The sequence below is a fragment of the Ornithorhynchus anatinus genome, chromosome 19 (genome assembly GCF_004115215.2).
Source record: "Ornithorhynchus anatinus isolate Pmale09 chromosome 19, mOrnAna1.pri.v4, whole genome shotgun sequence".
In the NCBI taxonomy this organism is placed as follows: Eukaryota; Metazoa; Chordata; class Mammalia; order Monotremata; family Ornithorhynchidae; genus Ornithorhynchus; species Ornithorhynchus anatinus.
The window spans coordinates 14,868,407-14,886,115 of record NC_041746.1 but is presented as its reverse complement, the minus strand read 5'-3'; the positions used below and the strand labels follow the sequence as shown (position 1 = coordinate 14,886,115).

Here is a 17,709-nt window from a genome sequence, read left to right as displayed (position 1 = left end):
CGAAGCGCTGTTCGAAGCGCTGGGGTAGATACAAGGTAATCGGGTTCACGTGGGGCTCACGGTCTTCATCCCCGTTTAACAGCTGAGGTGACGAGGCATAGAGAATAATAATAATAATAATAATAGTAATAATAATAATAATAATAATGGTCTTTGTTAAGCGCTCACTAGTGCTCACTACCACAGTGCTTTTCACATAGTAAGCTTTCACATCGTCATTATTATTAGTAAGCTTTCACATCGTCATTATTATTAGTAAACTTTCACATCGTCATTATTATTATTATTATTATTATTATTATTATTATTATTATTTCCCTCCTCCCCACACACCCAAATGCTCTTAACGAATGTTCGAAGGGCTGGGGTAGATACAAGGTAAATCAGATTGTTTCACATGACGGACGATAGAATCCTGTTCTAGTGTCCTCTCCCCAACGCTTCGCACAGGGTAAGCGCTCAATAAATACGATTGATTGATTGATTGATTGATTGATTGAATTCTGCCTCCGGCCGAGGAGTCGATCGGACCCGGGCTCTGCCACAACTGACCCCCTCGGATCCCCTGACCCAGCGAGGGATGGCTTGGCTAGGCACCGTTCCCCCCTGCTCCTCCTGTCCCGGATCTGTGGCGTGGTCGAGTGAATAGAATCCGGGCCTGGGAGTCCTGGGTTCTAATCCGGAACGAATCTAATTCTAATGTAATAGGAGAAGCAGCGTGGCTTCAGTGGAAAAGAGCCTGGGCTTCGGAGTCAGAGGTCATGAGTTCGACTCCCGGCTCTGCCGCTTGTCAGCTTCACTTCTCTGGGCCTCGGTTACCTCATCTGTAAAATGGGGATTAACTGTGAGCCTCGCGTGGGACGACCTGATGACCCCGTATCTCCCCCAGCGCTTAGAACGGTGCTCTGCACAGAGTAAGCGCTTAACAAATCCCAACATTAATCCCGCTCTGCCTCCGGTCTGCTGGGTGACCTCGGGCGAGTCACTTCACCTCTCTGGGCCTCAGTTCCCTCATCTATAAAGTGGGGATGGAGACTGGGAGCCCCATGGGGGCCAGGGACCTCGTCCAACCTGAGTTGCTCGTATCCACCCCGGCGCTTAGGACGGTGCCTGGCACACGGTAAGGGCTTAACAAATACCACGATTATTATAAGCCCACCCCCCCTTTTCCTCAGCTCCCCCTTCCCTCCCCATCGCCCCGACTCGCCCCCTCTGCGCTACCCCCGTTGTGTATATGCATGTGCATCTCTAGAATTTTGTTTAGATTAATACCTGTTTACTTGTTCCGATGTGTATATATATATATGTACATGTATATATCTCTAATTTTATTTCTATTAATACCTGTTTACCTGTTCTGAGGTGTATATATATGTATGTAGCTCTAATTTTATTTATTTATATTAATACCTGTTTACTGGTTCTGTGGTGTATATGTATGTACATATCTCCAATTTTATTTCTATGAATACCCGCTCACTTGTTCTGATGTGTATATATATATAAAATTCTATTTATATGAATACCTGCTTACTTGTTCTGATGTGTCTATATATGTATAGATCTCTAATTTTATTTATTAATATTAATACCTGCTTACTTGTTCTGATGTGTCTATATATGTATAGATCTCTAATTTTATTTATTTATATGAATACCTGCTTACTTCTTCTGATGTGTCTATATATGTATAGATCTCTAATTTTATTTATTTCTATTAATACCAGTTTACTTGTTCTGTGGTGTATATGTATGTACATAGCTCTAATTTTATTTCTATGAATACCTGCTCACTTGTTCAGATGTGTGTATTTATATAAAATCCTATTTATATGAATACCTGCTTACTTGTTCTGATGTGTATATATGTACCTATCTCTAATTTTATTTCTATTAATACCTGTTCTGACGTGTCTATATATGTACATATCTCTAATTTTATGTATTTATAATAATACCTGTTTACTTGTTCTGATGTGTATACGTATGTACATATCTCTAATTTTATTTCTATTAAAACCTATTTACTTGTTCTGATGTGTGTATATATATAATTCCGTTTATATTAATACCTGCATACTTGTTCTGATGCGTATATATGTACATATCTCTAATTTTATTTATATTAATACCTGCTTACTTGTTCCGATGTGTGTATATATATATGTACATATCTCTATTTTTTAATTTATATTAATACCTGTTTACTTGTTCTGATGTATATATAGATGTACATATCTCTAATTTTATTTATATTAAAACCTATTTACTTGTCGTGATGTGTGTATATATATATAATTCTATTTATATTCATACCTGTTTACTTGTTCTGATGTGTATATATACATCTATAATTCTATTTATTTATACTGATGCTACTGATGCCTCTTTACTTGTTTTGTTGTCCGTCTCCCCCCCTTTTAGACTGTGAGTCCGGGCTCCCCCTTGCCCAACTGTACCTTCCAAGCGCTCAGTACGGTGCTCTGCTCACAGTAAGCGCTCAGTAAATGCGATGGGATGAGAGAAGCCGCGTGCCTCGGTGGAAAGAGCCCGGGCTTGGGAGTCAGAGGTCGTGGGTTCGAATCCCGGCTCCCGCCGCTTATCAGCTGGGTGACTTTGGGCGAGTCGCTTCGCTTCTCTGGGCCTCAATTCCCTCTTCTGTAAAATGAGGCTGAAGACCGTGAGCCCCACGTGGGACCGCCTGATGACCTTGTCTCTCTCCCAGGGCTCAGAACAGTGCTTGGCACATAGTAAGCGCTTAACAAATACCATCATCATCAATGATTATTCTTATTCTCGTCCCAGCCTCCGCCCCGCCTTGTCTCCTCCGCTTTAGGGGGGATTCTGATACGAGGGTCTAATTCCCCACCTCGACCTCTGCCCCTGAGAGGAAGGCAGACCCCCCACCTCCACCCCCATCCCCATCCCCCACCCCCATCCCCCCCCCCAACCCAACCCCCCACCAGCCTTGAGACGTCCTGGGGGTGGGAGGTGAGAAAGGCAGAGGGTCCAGTCAATTCTGGGCTCAGCCAGCAGACCGGTTACCATAGCAACCAGGCCTACTCCCGAAATGATTTTTCTCCATCCCCGGGATCCTTAGAAGGCAGGATGGGAATGACGGTAAGATTGAGGTGGAGGGCCAGAGGGGAGCCCGGTGCCATCTCCCCCCCCCCCGCCCCGCATTTTAGCAGCGTGGCTCAGTGGCAAGAGCCCGGGCTTGGGAGCCAGAGGTCGTGGGTTCTAATCCCGGCTCCGCCGCCTGTCAGCTGTGTGACTTTGGGCAAGTCGCTTGATTTCTCGGTGCCTCAGTGACCTCGGCTGTAAAATGGGGATGAAGACTGTGAGCCCCACGTGGGACCACCTGATGACCTTGTATCTGCCCCATGCTTAGAACAGTGCTTGGCCCATAGCGAGCACTTAACAAACGTCATTATTAATTGCGGGCTGAGCCGAGGAGTGGGGACAGTGGACATTGGAAGGACCTGGGTTCTAATCCCGCCTCGTCTGCCGGGTGACCTCGGGCCTCTTCCCTCCTCCGGGCCTCAGTGACCGAAGGACCTGGGTTCCAATCCCGCCTCGCCTGCCGGGTGACCTCGGGCCTCTTCCCTCCTCCGGGCCTCAGTGACCGAAGGACCTGGGTTCCAATCCTGCCTCGCCTGACGGGTGACCTCGGGCCTCTTCCCCCCTCCGGGCCTCAGTGACCTAAGGACCTGGGTTCCAATCCCGCTTTGCCTGCCGGGTGACCTCGGGCCTCTTCCCTCCTCCGGGCCTCAGTGACCTCATCTGCAAGGTGGGGATGAAGACCGTGAGATGACCCGGTGACCTTCTATCTACCCCGGAACATCTGCTGAGGGCATTTGGGTGTGTTGGGAGGGGGGAAATAATAATAATAACAATAATAATAATAATAATAATGGCAAGCTGAGTACCTTGTGTCTACCGCAGCCCTCCTGAGAACTCACCTCCTCCAGGAGGCCTTCCCGGACTGAGCCCCCCTTTCCCCTCCCCCCCAGCACCGTGCTCACTTGTATATATTTCTTACTCTTTTATTAATGACGTGTCTATAGCTATGATTCGGTGTGTCTATTTTGATGGAATGAATGCCCGACGATTCGTTTTGTTTTGCTGTCTGTCTCCCCCCCTGCAGACGGCGAGGCGGCGGTTGGGCAGGCATGGTCTCTCTCTCTCTCTCTCTCTCTCTCTCTGTTGCCCGATCGTCCCTGCCCAGGGCTTTAGAGCAGCGCTCCGCACCCTGTCGTGGCTCAGAACGTGCGATGGCACCAAGGAGCGAGTGACCGCCGGAATGCTGTGTGACCTTGGGGAGGACGCTTGACGTCTCTGGGCGGGCGGGGCGCGGAGAGGGCACGGCGCATGCGCGACTCCGCGCCGGCCGCCCCCGCCGCCCCGCTCCCATTGGTCCCGCCCGCGTCGGCCCCGCCCCCCCGCAGCCCCGCCCCCGAGCCCCCACCCCATTGGTCCCTTCTCCTTCGGCCCCGCCCCCTCCGGAGCTCCGCTCCCATTGGTCCCGCCCGCGTCGGCCCCGCCCCCCCGCAGCCCCGCCCCCGAGCCCCCACCCCATTGGTCCCTTCTCCTTCGGCCCCGCCCCCTCCGGAGCTCCGCTCCCATTGGTCCCGCCCGCGTCGGCCACGCCCCTCCGGAGCCCCGCCCCCGTCGGCCCGAAGCCCCGCTCCCATTGGCCCCGTCTCCTTCGGCCCCGCCCCTAGCGACACCGAAGCCCCGCCCCCCTCGTTGGCCCAGGGTGCGCTTGGCCCCGCCCCCACCGGTCCCGTCCGCGGCGGCCCCGCCCCTTGTCCCCGGAGCCCCGCCCCCTCCGGAGCCCCGCCCCCTCCGGAGCCCCGCCCCCCGGAAAGCCCGAGCGGGAAGCGGCGTGAGGCCCGGCCGCCGCGGACATGTCCCGGGCCCCGCCGCCGGACCCCCGCCCCCACCGTGACCCCCACCGTGACCCCCACCGGGACCCCCACCGGGACCCCCACCGGGACCCCCGCCGGGACCCCGACCCCGAGCGTCCGAAGGCGCCGGAGCCCGACGAGGCCCGGTGCGACTCGGGCATCGACTCTCTGCGTTCGCTGCGCTCCCTGCCCGCCGTCCCGGACGCCGCCGGCCCGGACGACCCCGGCCCCGCCGCCGGCCCCAAGCTCGACGACGGCGACGGGGAGCGGACCGACTCCGCCTACGGCTCGGCCTCGCTCACCGAGTCCCTGCCCGGCCCGCTGCCCGCCCGGCCGCCCTCCCCGCCGGCCTCCCCGCCGGCCGGTCCGCTGAGCCCGCAGCAGCTGGAGGCGCTCACCTACGTGTCGGAGGACGGGGACACGTGAGTCGGGGGGGATCCGGGGCACCGGGCCGGGACGCTGCTGCCCGGTCCTGTCCGGTCCTGCCCGGTCCGGTCCTGCCCTGTCCGGTCTTGTTTAGGCCTGTCCGGTCCGGTTCGGTCCTGCCCTGTCCGGTCCTGTCCGGTCCTGCCCTGTCCGGTCTTGTTTGGGCCTGTCCGGTCCGGTTTGGGCCTGTCCGGTCTGGGCCTGTCCGGTCCTGCCCTGTCCGGTCTTGTTTGGGCCTGTCCGGTCCGGTTCGGTCCTGTCCGGTTTGGGCCTGTCCGGTCCTGCCCTGTCCGGTCTTGTTTGGGCCTGTCCGGTCCGGTTCGGTCCTGCCCTGTCCGGTCCTGCCCTGTCCGGTCTTGTTTGGGCCTGTCCGGTCCGGTTCGGTCCTGCCCTGTCCGGTCCTGTCCGGTCCTGCCCCGTCCGGTCTTGTTTGGGCCTGTCCGGTCCGGTTCGGTCCTGTCCGGTTTGGGCCTGTCCGGTCCTGCCCTGTCCGGTCCTGCCTTGTCCGGTCCGGTCCGGCCCCGGTCGAGGAGTGGTTGTGGGCGGGGGTCGGGCGGACCCAGGCCTCTCACTTCCCCGCGGGAAAGGAGAAGTGCCGGCCCGGCCTGCCGGGGCCGGGACCCCCGAACTCCGGGGGGACCGGGGGGAGGGGGCCCCGGCGGGGGCATCCGGGGAAACCGAGGCTGCCCTGTCCGCCCCTCCCCCAACGCCCCTAGGCCGCGGGGATTTGGGGGGGGGGGAGCGGGTGGCCTCGCCCCTAGGGTCCCCTGGGGTGGGGGTGGGGGACCGACCCCGGGCCCGGGGGTGGGCACCGAACCCCCCCCGCGGAGCGCCCCCCGACCCCCCCCCCCCCCCCGGGCTCACCCCACTCCCCGGCCGCGGCTGTCGCCCGAGGTCCGGGGTGACGGGCCGCGGTCGGGGCGACCGGGCCCCGGCCCTCCGCCCGCCCTCCTACGTCCCCTCGCCGGGCCGAGCGGGGGCCCCGAGGACATCGGGCCGGGGATGGGGTCCCGGGGCCGCCATCGCCCCCCGGCCCCCGCCCCCGGGGAGGAGGAAGAGGAAGCGGGAGAGGATGCGCCCGGGAGACGGGAGAGCGGGGAATTCCGCAGCGGGGCTGGCGTCGCTCCCCTCCGGCCCGTGCCCGACCCCACCGCCACCCCCTGCTTTCGCTTTCCCCACCGGGGGCGAGGGGAGGGCGGAGGAGGGGGGATTCCCCGGGTCCCGGCCTCGGGACTTTCCCTCCAGATGCGCCCGGGTCCCCGGTGGGGGCCGGCGGCGGGGAGGAGGGCGCTCACACCCTCACGCTCCCGCCCGTCCGCCCCCCGGGCCCGGCTCCCTGCCCGGGGAACTGAAAGTCGGGGGCGGCGGGAGGGCGGCCGGCCCCTCTCCCGGTGGCGGATCCCAGGTTGGCACGAGGAGCGGAGGGGGCCTCGGGAAAGAGGCGCGAGGTCTGCCGCTCCTCCGCTCCGGTCCGCTCCGGTGCCGGAGGCTTATCGGGGAGCGGCCGGGAGGAGGGAAGACGTCCGACCGGCGGCAGAGGGGTGGGCGCAGACCCCCCCCCCGCCAAAACGCACAGCATCTCCCGCCTCCCGTGCCCCGATTCTCCCTCCTCGGATCCTCCGCTTCTCGACGTGGGCGTCCGAGAGGTCCGGGAGAGGAGGCCGTGAAGGGGCGGGCGACGCGGGGGGGACGACGGACGCAGACGGGCCGGCCCACGCCCCCCGCCTCCTCCTTCCCCTCACCCACCGGTCCCGCCGTCCCCCAGGCTGCTGCACCTGGCCGTGATCCACGTGGCTCCGGCCGTCCTGCTGTGTTGCCTGGCCCTGCTGCCCCGGGAAGCCTTGGACATCCAGAACGACCTCTTCCAGGTGGGCGCGGAGCTCCCGGGGCCGCCCCCTCCCCGCTCCGGGGCCCCGCCCTCCCTCCCCCGACGGGGTCTCGGCACCGCCGGCCCCGGGGTCTCCCCATCCCGGCCCGTCGATGGGAGCGCGGTACTCAGGGCTCAGGAGGGGACGCGACGGTTAGACGCGACCCCCCGCTCTCGCAGAAGAGACACCTGGAACGCGGGCCCCTCTCCCTGCGTCTCCCGTCCCAGTCGATCAGGGGTAGTTATGAGCGCTTACTGTGTGCGGAGCGCTGCGGTAAGCGCCTGGGAGACTACGGTGCTCCGCGCGTAGTAAGCACTCACTAAACGCCATCGACTATGGGAAGCAGCGTGGGGTGGTCGTAACGATAATGAGGGTATCTGTTAAGCGATCGCTAGGTGCCAAGCGCTGTTCTAGGCACTGGAGTGGATACAAGGTCATCCCACCTGGGGCTCACACTCTGTATCTCCATTCTACAGATGAGGTCACTGAGGCCCAGAGAAGCGAAGTGGCTTGCCCAAGAGCGGAGAGAGCACGGGCCTGGGGGGTCCCGAGAAGGACACGGGTTCTCTCCCAGCTCTGCCCCGCCTCCGCTGTTTGACCCTGAGCAAGTCACTTCGCTTCCGCGCCTCGGTCACCTCATCTGTATATATTTAAAAAAATGGGGATTTAGAGTGAGCCCCCCCGCGGGACGGGGACCGCGTCCGGCCGCGTTAACTTGTATCTACCCCGGGCTCGGCACACGGTAAGCGCTTAACAGGTACCGTCATCGTTAGTGTCGTTACTACGGTACGATGGAGGCGGTCGACGTGATCCCCGCCCCCGAGCGGGCCCCCCCTTCGCGTCTTCCCGGCCGCGGTCCCCGGGGCGGAGTCGGGATCGGACCGTGGAGGAGGAGGAGGAGTGCGGGGGGGGGGGGCGGTCCGACAACGCCGGGCCGGGGTGGGGGGGGGATCCTGGGGGCTCCCCCGGATCGGGGCCGGGCGGACGAGAGGCCGCTCGGGGTGACGGGCAGCAACGCCGCCCACAGACGGCCCTGCACCTGGCGGTGCACCTGGACCAGCCGGGCACGGTGCGGGCCCTGCTGCACAAGGGGGCCAGCCGGCTGCTGCAGGACGGCCGCGGAGACACCGCCCTGCACGTGGCCTGTCGGCACCAGCACCTGGACTGCGCCCGCTGCCTGCTGGAGGAGACGCCGGAACCGAGCCGGGGGCCCCCGCACCCCCAGGACCTGCAACTCCAGAACTGGCAAGGTCCGGGGGCGGGGACCGGGCGCCGGGGGCGGACGGGTCCCGGGCTCGGCGTCTCCGAAGGGGGGCTCCCGCGGAGGAGTGCCGGCTCCGCGGCTTCCCCGCGGCCGCCCGTGGAGTCGAAGCTGCGGCCGGAGGGATCTAGGTTAAAATTAAGGATCGGGGGGCGGGGGGGGGGGAGGCCGAGGAGGAGCGGGACAGTGAAGGGACAGCGGACCGAGAGGCCGGAGAAGGGAGGGACCTCTTCCTTCCGCCAACACCCGGAGGCGGGGGGGTGGAGGGGAGAGGAGGAGGAGCCTCCGGCCTCCGTGGAGGGGGTGGGCAGGATGAGGCCGGGGTTGTCCCTCCCGCGCGGAGGCGGACGGAGGGATGGATGGGAGAGACCACCTCAGGCTTCCCCTCTCCTCCCCCCGCCAGGCCTGGCCTGTCTGCATATCGCCACCCTCCAAAGAAACCGTCAACTCGTGGGCCTGTTACTGAAGAACGGGGCCAACATCGACGTGCAGGTGAGGGGCACGGAGCCCGGGCCGGGGGGGGACGGGACCCCGGGCCTCCCCGGAGCGAGCGGACCGCGGCCTGCCGTCGCCTCCCGACGCTGGCTCGTCGGGGGCCGGGGCCGGGTCCGCCAACTCTGTCGTCCTCCCCCTGAGCCCTTAGTACAGTGCCCCGCACGCGGTGAGCGCTCAGTAAATACCGTTAATGATGAGGGCGATTTCGCCGGTAAGACGAGCGCCTCAGCTTGCGACTCAGAGGGGCTCAGGGATACCTTGCCTATCGGTGGCTTAGAGGAGCAGCGTGGCCTAGTGGATAGAGCGGGGGCCTGGGAGTCGGGAGGACCCGGGTTCTAATCCCGGCCCTGCCGTCTGTCCGCCTCGCGGCCTCGGGCCGGTCACTTCGCTGTCCCGGGCCTCGTCTGCCTCGTCGGTAAAATGGGGGTCGAGACCGCGAGCCCCACGTGGGACAGGGACCGCGTCCCACCCGACTGGCTTGTCTCCACCCCGGCGCGTAGTCGCTTCACATCTCTGTGCCTCAGTTACCTCGTCTGTAAAATGGGGACGAAGACCGGGAGCCCCACGTGGGACAACCCGATGACCTTCCATCTACCCCGGCGCTTAGAACGGCGCTCGGCACATAGTAAGCGCTTAACAAATGCCAACGTTATTATTGCTATTATAGCGCCTTAACAAATGATTAAGCACTTGACAGATTATCATTACTATGCGCGCGGAGTCGATGGGCTCCTCGGGTCCCGCGGGCGGCCCGATGGGGTCAGACGGGCCTGGGGTGGGGGACGGTGGGAGAGAGGGCGGTAATAATAATAATAATAATGATAAACGTGCTATTTGTTAAGCGCTTATTATGTGCCAGGCACCGTCCCGAGTGCTGGGGTGGGTAGAGGCAAATCGGGTTAGACGCGGGCCCTGTCCCCCGTGGGGCTCACAGCCCCAATCCCCGTTTTCCGGACGAGGTCACTGAGGCCCAGAGAAGACAAGCGACTTGCCCAAGGCCACACGGCAGACAGGTGGCGGAGCCGGGATTAGAACCCACGACCTTCCGACTCCCAGGCCCGTGTCCTACCGGAGGCGGGGACGAGGAGAGGAGGGCGCAGGTTCACCGGCCAAGGGGGAGGGTCCCCCCAGGTCGTTACCTTCCCCGTCCCCGGGTTTGACCGAGCACGCCCACCGTCGCAGGAGGGCACGAGCGGGAAGACGGCGCTGCACCTGGCGGTGGAGTCGCAGGAGGCCGGGCTGGTGCGCTTCCTGCTGGGGCACGGCGCCCGCGTGGACGCCCGCATGTTCAACGGCTGCACCCCCCTGCACCTGGCCGTGGGGCGACGCCAGGCCGGCATCGCCTCCAGCCTGTGCCAGGCGGGCGCCGACACGCTGCTGCGCAACATGGAGGACGAGACGCCCCAGGACCTGGCCGACGGGCACGGAGATGTGAGGGACCCCCCCGCCCCCCGGGGACGGCGGGCCGGGTGGGCGGCGGGCCCCGTCAGACCCATCGAATTTCTTCCTGTAGCTGAACACCGTTCCCGCCCTCCCCTCAAGAGGCAAAATCCCCAGAGGCCGCCACCTCCCGGGGCAGGGGGAATCCCGGTAGTGAGTGCCTCCTTGGGGCCGGGCACCGTAGCGAGCGCCGGGAAAAAGAAACCTGGTGGAAAACGATGAAGGAGCGGCACGGCCCAGCTGCTTCATTCGTTCGGTCGTATTTATCGAGCTCTCGGTGTGGGCCCTGTACTAAGCGCTTGGGAGAGGACAAAACGAGAATAGACAGACACGTCCCCTGCCCTTCGAGGGCTAGAGCCCGGGCCCGGGACTCAAAAGGAGCCGGCTCCTAAGCCCGGCTCCGCCGCTTGTCTGCCGTGGGACCTTGGACAAGTCACTTCACGTCTCCGGGCCTCAGTCACCTCATCTGTAAAACGGGGATTGAGACTGTGGACGTGGACTGCGTCCAATCTGATTAGCTGGTATCTACAGCAGCGCGTAGCAGAGTGCCTGGCACGTTGGAAGTGCTTAACGAATATCAGCAAAAAAGAAAAAAATACCCGATCTAGCCCCTGGCCCCGAGGGGTTCCAGAGTCTAAGAAGAGAGGGGAGGGGTGGTGACAAGGAAGGAGAAAGCCAGCAAAAAAATGGAAAATGTCCTAAAAAGACAGAAAGAGCGGTTTGGAGGTTCCCCTCCTGTCCCTTGCCCTCTCCCTCCCTGACCCCCCGTGCCCTCCGCCGCCCCCCCCCCCCCCGCGATGGTCCCGGTCCGTGCCCCTCTGACCTCCTCCTCGCTGACCACTCCCCCTCTCTCCCCTCCCTCCAGCTCCTCCAGCTCCTTCCCTTTGACGACCTGAAGATCTCCGGGAAGCCGCTTATCTGCGCCGATTGAAGCGGAGTGGGGGACGAGCCCCTTAGCGGACCGGGACCACCCGGCTCCGGGCCTCCCCGGACTCCGGGCCTCCCCGCTCTGGTCTTCCCCGCTCCGGGCCTCCTTGTCCCGGGCCCCCGGGCCTCCCTCGCCCTCCCCTCCTCTCCTGGCCTCTGCGCTGCCGCTGCCGCTTTGAGACTGGTTGGACACCAGGGAAGGCACCGGAACTTGGTGTCGGACTTGGCCCTCTAGAAGTCCAGGCAGCGTCCGTCCGTCCCCCCGTCTGTGTACATATCCTCTTTCTGGCTGCAATAACAGCAGAACCGTCGTGGTCTCCGCGTGGCCGGGGCTCTTCTTGGGGGCCCGGAGGGGGGGAGCCTCCCCCACCTCCCCTCCCTCTCCGTCGGCTTTCTCCGCCCCCGCCCTCCGAGGAGGAGTCGGCAGAGGGGGGGAAAGGGCCCGGAAGGAGGACGAGGGGCGCGAGGAATACGGTGGGTTGGAGAGGGCGGCGAGGCTGTCCAGGCTCCGGTCGTGAGGGGGAAGGGACTTGGGTCCCGTCTGTTAAAAATGGCCTTCCCCGAGCCGGGCGGGGGGGCGGGGAGAGGAGCCGCCGTCCTCCTCCGGGTGCGCTCGGACCGGGAAACCCCGAGGGAGAGGCTAGGACGGTAAAAACTCAATGATGGTATTTGTTAAGCGCTGACTATGGGCCGGGCACCGTGTTAAGCGCTGGGGTGGCCACGGGCAAATCGAGTCGGACCCGGTCCCCGTCCCCCGTGGGGCTCACGGTCTCGACCCCCCCGTTTTGCAGATGAGGGAACTGAGGCCCAGGGAGAGAGAGGCGACGGCTGACGGAGCGGGCGAGCGGCAGAACAGGGATTAGAACCTATGACCTTCCGACTCCCAGGCCCGGGCTCCGGCCCCTACGCCAGGCCGCCTCTCGAGTGCCGGTACCAAGAAAAAGCCCCAACCCGTGGGTTCGAAAGGAGGAGAGCCCGAGCCAGAGCGACGCGGAGGACGGAAGGAGGGCTTCGAGCCACCGGGGACCGACCGGGAGGCCTTTCCGGGGCGGCGGTCGTGAAGCGGTGGAGGGAGGGCTCCGAGGCCGGCACCAGGAGGGAGGAGGTTGAGCGCTCCTCTCTCCGGGATTTTCAAAGTAAATGGCCCAGCGTGAGCGGGGGAGGCTGGGGAGGGGGCACTCCACCTCCTCCCCAGGGGAAGGGCAGAGGTTCCGGTCCCGTGGGGAGGGCCTTGCCCACCGTAAGTGGCGGAAAAAGCCCCCACCCCGATCTCTGCCAGTCCCCCTCCTTGCCGGCCGGGTGGGTGGCCGACGGGCCCCCTCCGACTGACTGAATTTCTTCCTCTAGCCGAGTGGGAGAGGACCGCCTCTCCCCCCACCCCTCTCCCAGGCTGGGCCCGGGGGCTCGTAGACGTCTCGGGTCGTCGAGGAAGGGGTCGGAGTGCGCCTGGAGGACGGGGGGAGCCGGGAGACCGGCCGGCCGGAGAGCCGCGGGGACGGCCAGAGGTAGAGGAGGGGCAACGGGGGGGCCGGGGGAAGGCGGGACCCAACCGGGCGGAGCCGCGTGAGGGCACCAGGGCGGCCGGCCGATGAGGAGGAAAACCGCACTGCCCGGAGGTAAGGTGGGAAAGGATGCGAGTCGGCGGGGGGGGGGGGGGGGGAGCGGGAAGGAGAGAGCAGAGGGAATAAGAAATCAACCAGGAGTCCGACCGAGAGTCAGCCACGTCTTGACGGGGGTGAGAAAAAGGGCAGCCTGCTCTCCCCGTACACTGTAAATTCACTGCGGGCCCACCACCTCTGTCTCTGTATTGGACTCTCCCAAGCCCTCAGTACAGTGATCTGCACACAGTAAGCGCTCAGTAAATACCACCGTTTGACTCCGAGATAGGCAGCGGGGCCGTTTTGATCCGGGGCGGATATCAGGGCTGAATGTCAAGGTCTCCGAGAGCGGAGATCTTTGTCTTCTCCGCGTCCCGTGCTCCCGGCGGTTAGACCCTGCCCTCGGGGTCGCTTGATCCATCGAGAGTATTTATTGACCGCCTACCAGGTGCAGGGCGCTGTACTAAATGTCTGGGAGAGGTCCTGGTAGAATCTGTCAACCCGATCTCGCCTGCGAGGAACCTACAGTCTTGCAGGGGGGAGAGGTATAAAAATAAAGGTAAGAGGAAGTAAGCCAGCGTAAGGATCGAGGATAAGGATATAAGTACTGCGAGGAGCGTGGGGTGAGGGTCCCTAAGTGTTTAGGTGATGGGAGGGTTGGAGGGGATTCAGGGAGTGGAGATGAGATCAATCCCGGAAGGCCTCCTGGAGGAGGTGCGGTTTCAGAAGGGCCCGAGAGATGGGGAAAGCAGTAGTCTGCCGACGGGCGGCGAGGAAAGGGTGCCGGCGGGAAGGGGCGACGTGCGAGGCGTCAAACGCGGAGAGACACGAGAACGGGGCTTGGTGGGTAGGTCAGCCGGAGTAGAATGGAGCAAGCGAGCTGGGGCGAGGTGGGAGAAGAGAGTGGATAAATAGGGAGGGACTGATTACACTGCTTTCAAGTCAAGAAGTGGCTGCTTGATGGCCAGAGGAAAGGACTTCCCGTTAAGCACCTATTACGTGCCAGGGAGCGTACCGAGCCCCGGGGTCGATCCAAGATAGCGGGCTGGACGTGATCCCGGTCCCGAGGCGCGTTAGGCCGCCTAAGCGGCGTGCCTCGGCAGATAGAACCCGGGCCTGGGAGCCAGAAGGACCTGGGTTCTAATCCCGGCTCCACTACGCGTGTGCTGCGGCCTTGGGCCGAGTCTCTTCGTTGCTCTGAGCCTCGGTTAGCTCATCTGGGAAGCGGGGGTGAAGACTGCGAGCCTTCTCTGGGACGGGGACTGTGTCCAACCTGATTAACTCGTATCTACTCCGGCGCTTGGAAGAGTGCGTGAAGTAGAGTAAGCGCTTAAGGAATCATAATTATTATAATGATGATATTGGTTAAGCACTTACTGTGTGCCAGGTCATTATCTGTAAAGTGGGGGTTAAGACTGTGAACCCCATGTGGGACGGGGACCGTGTCCAACCTGATGAGCTGGTAGCTACCACAGTGCTTGACACATAGTAAGCGCTTAACAACTACCATCATTATTATCATCTGTAAAATGGGGGTTGGCCGTTAACCCCATAGGTGACACGGACTGTGTCCATCCTGATTCGGTCGTATTGAGCGCTTACTGGGCACAGAGCACTGTACTAAGCGCTTGGGAGAGTACGCTAGAACTATAAACAGACCCATTCCCTGCCCACAACCATCTTACAGTCTAGAGTTGAGCTCTATCTATCTACCCCCCGGTGCCTCCCATATAGTAAAGACTGAACAAATACCATAAAATAAAAAATCAGGTGGGCCACAGTCCATGTCCCCCATGGGGCTCACAGTCTAACCAGTCCGCCTACTTCAGGAAGCGCTCAATAAATAGGACCGAATGATTGAAACGATCTCCCAGGTCCGACAACGGGGACCGTCAGACCGCCTCTGGACACACACGCACGCAACTGCTTGGGGAAGGACGGGGGAGGAGAGAGACAGAGGAAAGAAAAGAGCAGGAGCCAGTAGAAAATTCCCTCTACCGTGGCCCTGGGGCTCCGTCCGCGGGACTGAGTCCAGTTCCTAGTTCCTGGTTCTAATTTTCTAATTTTCCGGCCCGGCCCAACCTGACCCAGCGCTTAGAACAGTGCTCGGCACATAGTAAGCGCTTAACGAATACCAACATTATTATTATTACTGGCCCGACGGGAGAGAAGCGGCTTCGGGGTGACGTGGGCCACGGATGGAGGAGAGAAGGGGTGGGCGAGGGGGCCTTCCGGACATTTTCGGCATGGAATAAATCACCTGGAAATGAAGCGTAAAACAATTACACGCAAATGCTATACCGAACGCTAAGCTGAACCACAGCTGGGGAATGGAGTCGGCACTTCCGATTCCTTTTTTTTTGGAGGGTTTTTAAGCGCTTGCTATGTGCCAGGCCCCGTACCTTAGGAGATAGAAGCTAATCGGGTTGGACGTCGTCCCTGTCCCGCGTGGGGCTCACGGTCTTGATCTCCGCTTTAAAGATGAGGGAACTGAGGCCGAGAAGTGAAGTGACTTGCCCGAGGTTCCACAGCAGATAAATCGCGGAGCCGGGATTAGAACCCAGGTCCTGAGAACCCGGCTCTGTGGGTTGCTTTTCATTTTAGATACATTTGCACCGATTCATTCAAATCACATTTAATGAGTGCTCACTGTGTGCAGAACACCGTACTTACTACCTGGGAGACCGGTTGAGAAGCCGCAAGGCTACTGGGTAGAGCATGGGCCCGGGAGTCAGGAGGTCATGGGTTCTAATCCCAACTCTGCCACTTGTCTGCTGTGTGACCTTGGGCCAGTCACTTCACTTCTCTGGGCCTCAGGTCCCTCCTCTGGCAAATGGGGATCGAGAACGGGACCCCCACGTGGAGCAACCTGATTACCTCGTATCTTACCCCAGCGCTTAGAACCGCGCTTGGCCCTTAGTAAGTGCTTAACAAATACCATTATTGTTGTTATCACAATTCAGCAATAAAGAGAGACAATCCCTGCCCACACCAGATTTACAGTCCACAAGGGGGGAGACAGACATCAAAACAAGTGAGCAGGCCGCAGTGCTTGGCCCATAGTAAGCGCTTAACAAAGACCGTAATGATGATTATTACGGTGGAGCAGCAAGGCGTAATAGAGCACGCGCCTGGGAGTCAGCGGGTCATGGGTTCTAATCCCAACTCTGCCACGTCTCTGCTGGGTGACCTCGGGCCAGTCACTTCACTTCTCTGGGTCGCGGTTCCCTCACCTGGAACGAGGGGATTGAGACCGGGAGCCCCACATTCATTCATTCATTCAATCGAATTTATGGAGCGCTTACTGTGTGCAGAGCACTGTACTAAGCGCTTGGGAAGTACAATTCGGCAACAGATGGAGACAATCCCTGCCCAACAGCGGACCCACACGGGCCAGGGACTGTGCCTGCCCCGATCTGCTTGTATCCATCCCAGCGCTTAGCATAGTGCCTGACGCACAGTTCAGCGCTTAGCACAGACCGTCATCATCATTAGTAGTAGTAGTAGTAGCGTGGTTCAGTCAGAGGTTTGGGAGTCAGAGGTCATGAGTTCGAATCCTGGCTCTGCCACTTGTCAGGTGTGTGACTGTGGGCAAGTCACTTAACTCCTCTGTGCCTCAGTTACCTCATCTGTAAAATGGGGATTAAAAAACCGCGAGCCCCACGTGGGACAACCTGATGACCCTGTATCTCCCCCAGCGCTTAGAACAGTGCTCTGCACATAGTAGGCGCTTAACAAATACCAACAGGATTATTAGTAGTATTAAGTCATTTCACTTCTCTGTGCCTCAGTTCCCTCATCTGTCAAATGGGGGTGAAGACTGTGAGCCTCACGTGGGACGACCTGATGACCCTGCATCTCCCCCAGCGCTTAGAACAGTGCTCTGCACCTAGTAAGCGCTGAACAAATACCAACATTATTATGATTCTCGGTGCCTCAGTTCCCTCATCTGTAAAATGGGGATTAAGACTGTGAGCCCCACGTGGGACAACCTGATTCCCCTGTGTCTACCCCAGCGCTTAGAACAGTGCTCGGCACATAGTAAGCGCTTAACAAATACCAACATTATTATTATTATTATGATTCTTAATACCAACATTATTATGATTCTTGGTGGGCCGCCAGGCCGGCTGGAGGCTGCAGTTCTCCCTCGGTTAGACTGTAAGCCCGTCAAAGGGCAGGAACTGTCTATCTGTTCCTGATTTGTCCATTCCAAGCGCTCAGTCCAGTGCTCTGCACATAGTAAGCGCTCAATAAATACTATTTATTGAATGAATGAATGAAAGTGCTCGGCTGGGCCGCGGGTGTCGCGGCGGCGTTGTGTGTGCGGGGCTGCAGTTCTCACTCCGGGTCAGGAGAGGGCGCTGTGGGCCCTCCGGAGGCTGCAATTCTCAGCTGGGCCGGGGGTGTCGCTGTGGCGGCGGTGTGGGGGGGGGGCTGCAGTTCGCACTCTGGACCGGGCGGGGGCGCTGTGGGCCCTCCGGAGGCTGCAGTTCTCGGCTGGGCCGGGGGTGTCGCTGTGGCGGCGGTGTGGGAGGGGCTGCAGTTCGCACTCCGGACCGGGCGGGGACGCTGTGGGCCCTCCGGAGGCTGCAGTTCTCGGCTGGGCCGGAAGTGTCGCTGTGGCGGAGGTGTGTGTGTGGGGGCGTGCAGTTCGGCCTCCGGGCCGGGCGGGGGCGCTGTGAGGCTGCAGTGCCCGGCTGGGCCGGGGGTGTCGCGGTGGCGCAGTTCGGCCTCCGGGCCGGGCGGGGGCGCTGTGGGGGCGGGGGGCGGGGGCTGCGGGG

General features: G+C 61.0%; 1 protein-coding gene across 1 annotated transcript; it reads left to right on the top strand.

The window, feature by feature from the left end:
* Positions 1–4,910: 4,910 nt before the first annotated feature.
* Positions 4,911–11,644, top strand: NFKBIE (NFKB inhibitor epsilon). Its single transcript, XM_029047663.2, has 6 exons — positions 4,911–5,332; positions 7,102–7,204; positions 8,232–8,454; positions 8,869–8,957; positions 10,143–10,391; positions 11,266–11,644. Exons 1-6 carry the CDS (start codon positions 4,911–4,913, stop codon positions 11,329–11,331), a joined length of 1,152 nt encoding a protein of 383 aa, XP_028903496.1. The 3' UTR covers positions 11,332–11,644.
* The last annotated feature ends 6,065 nt before the right edge of the window (positions 11,645–17,709 follow it).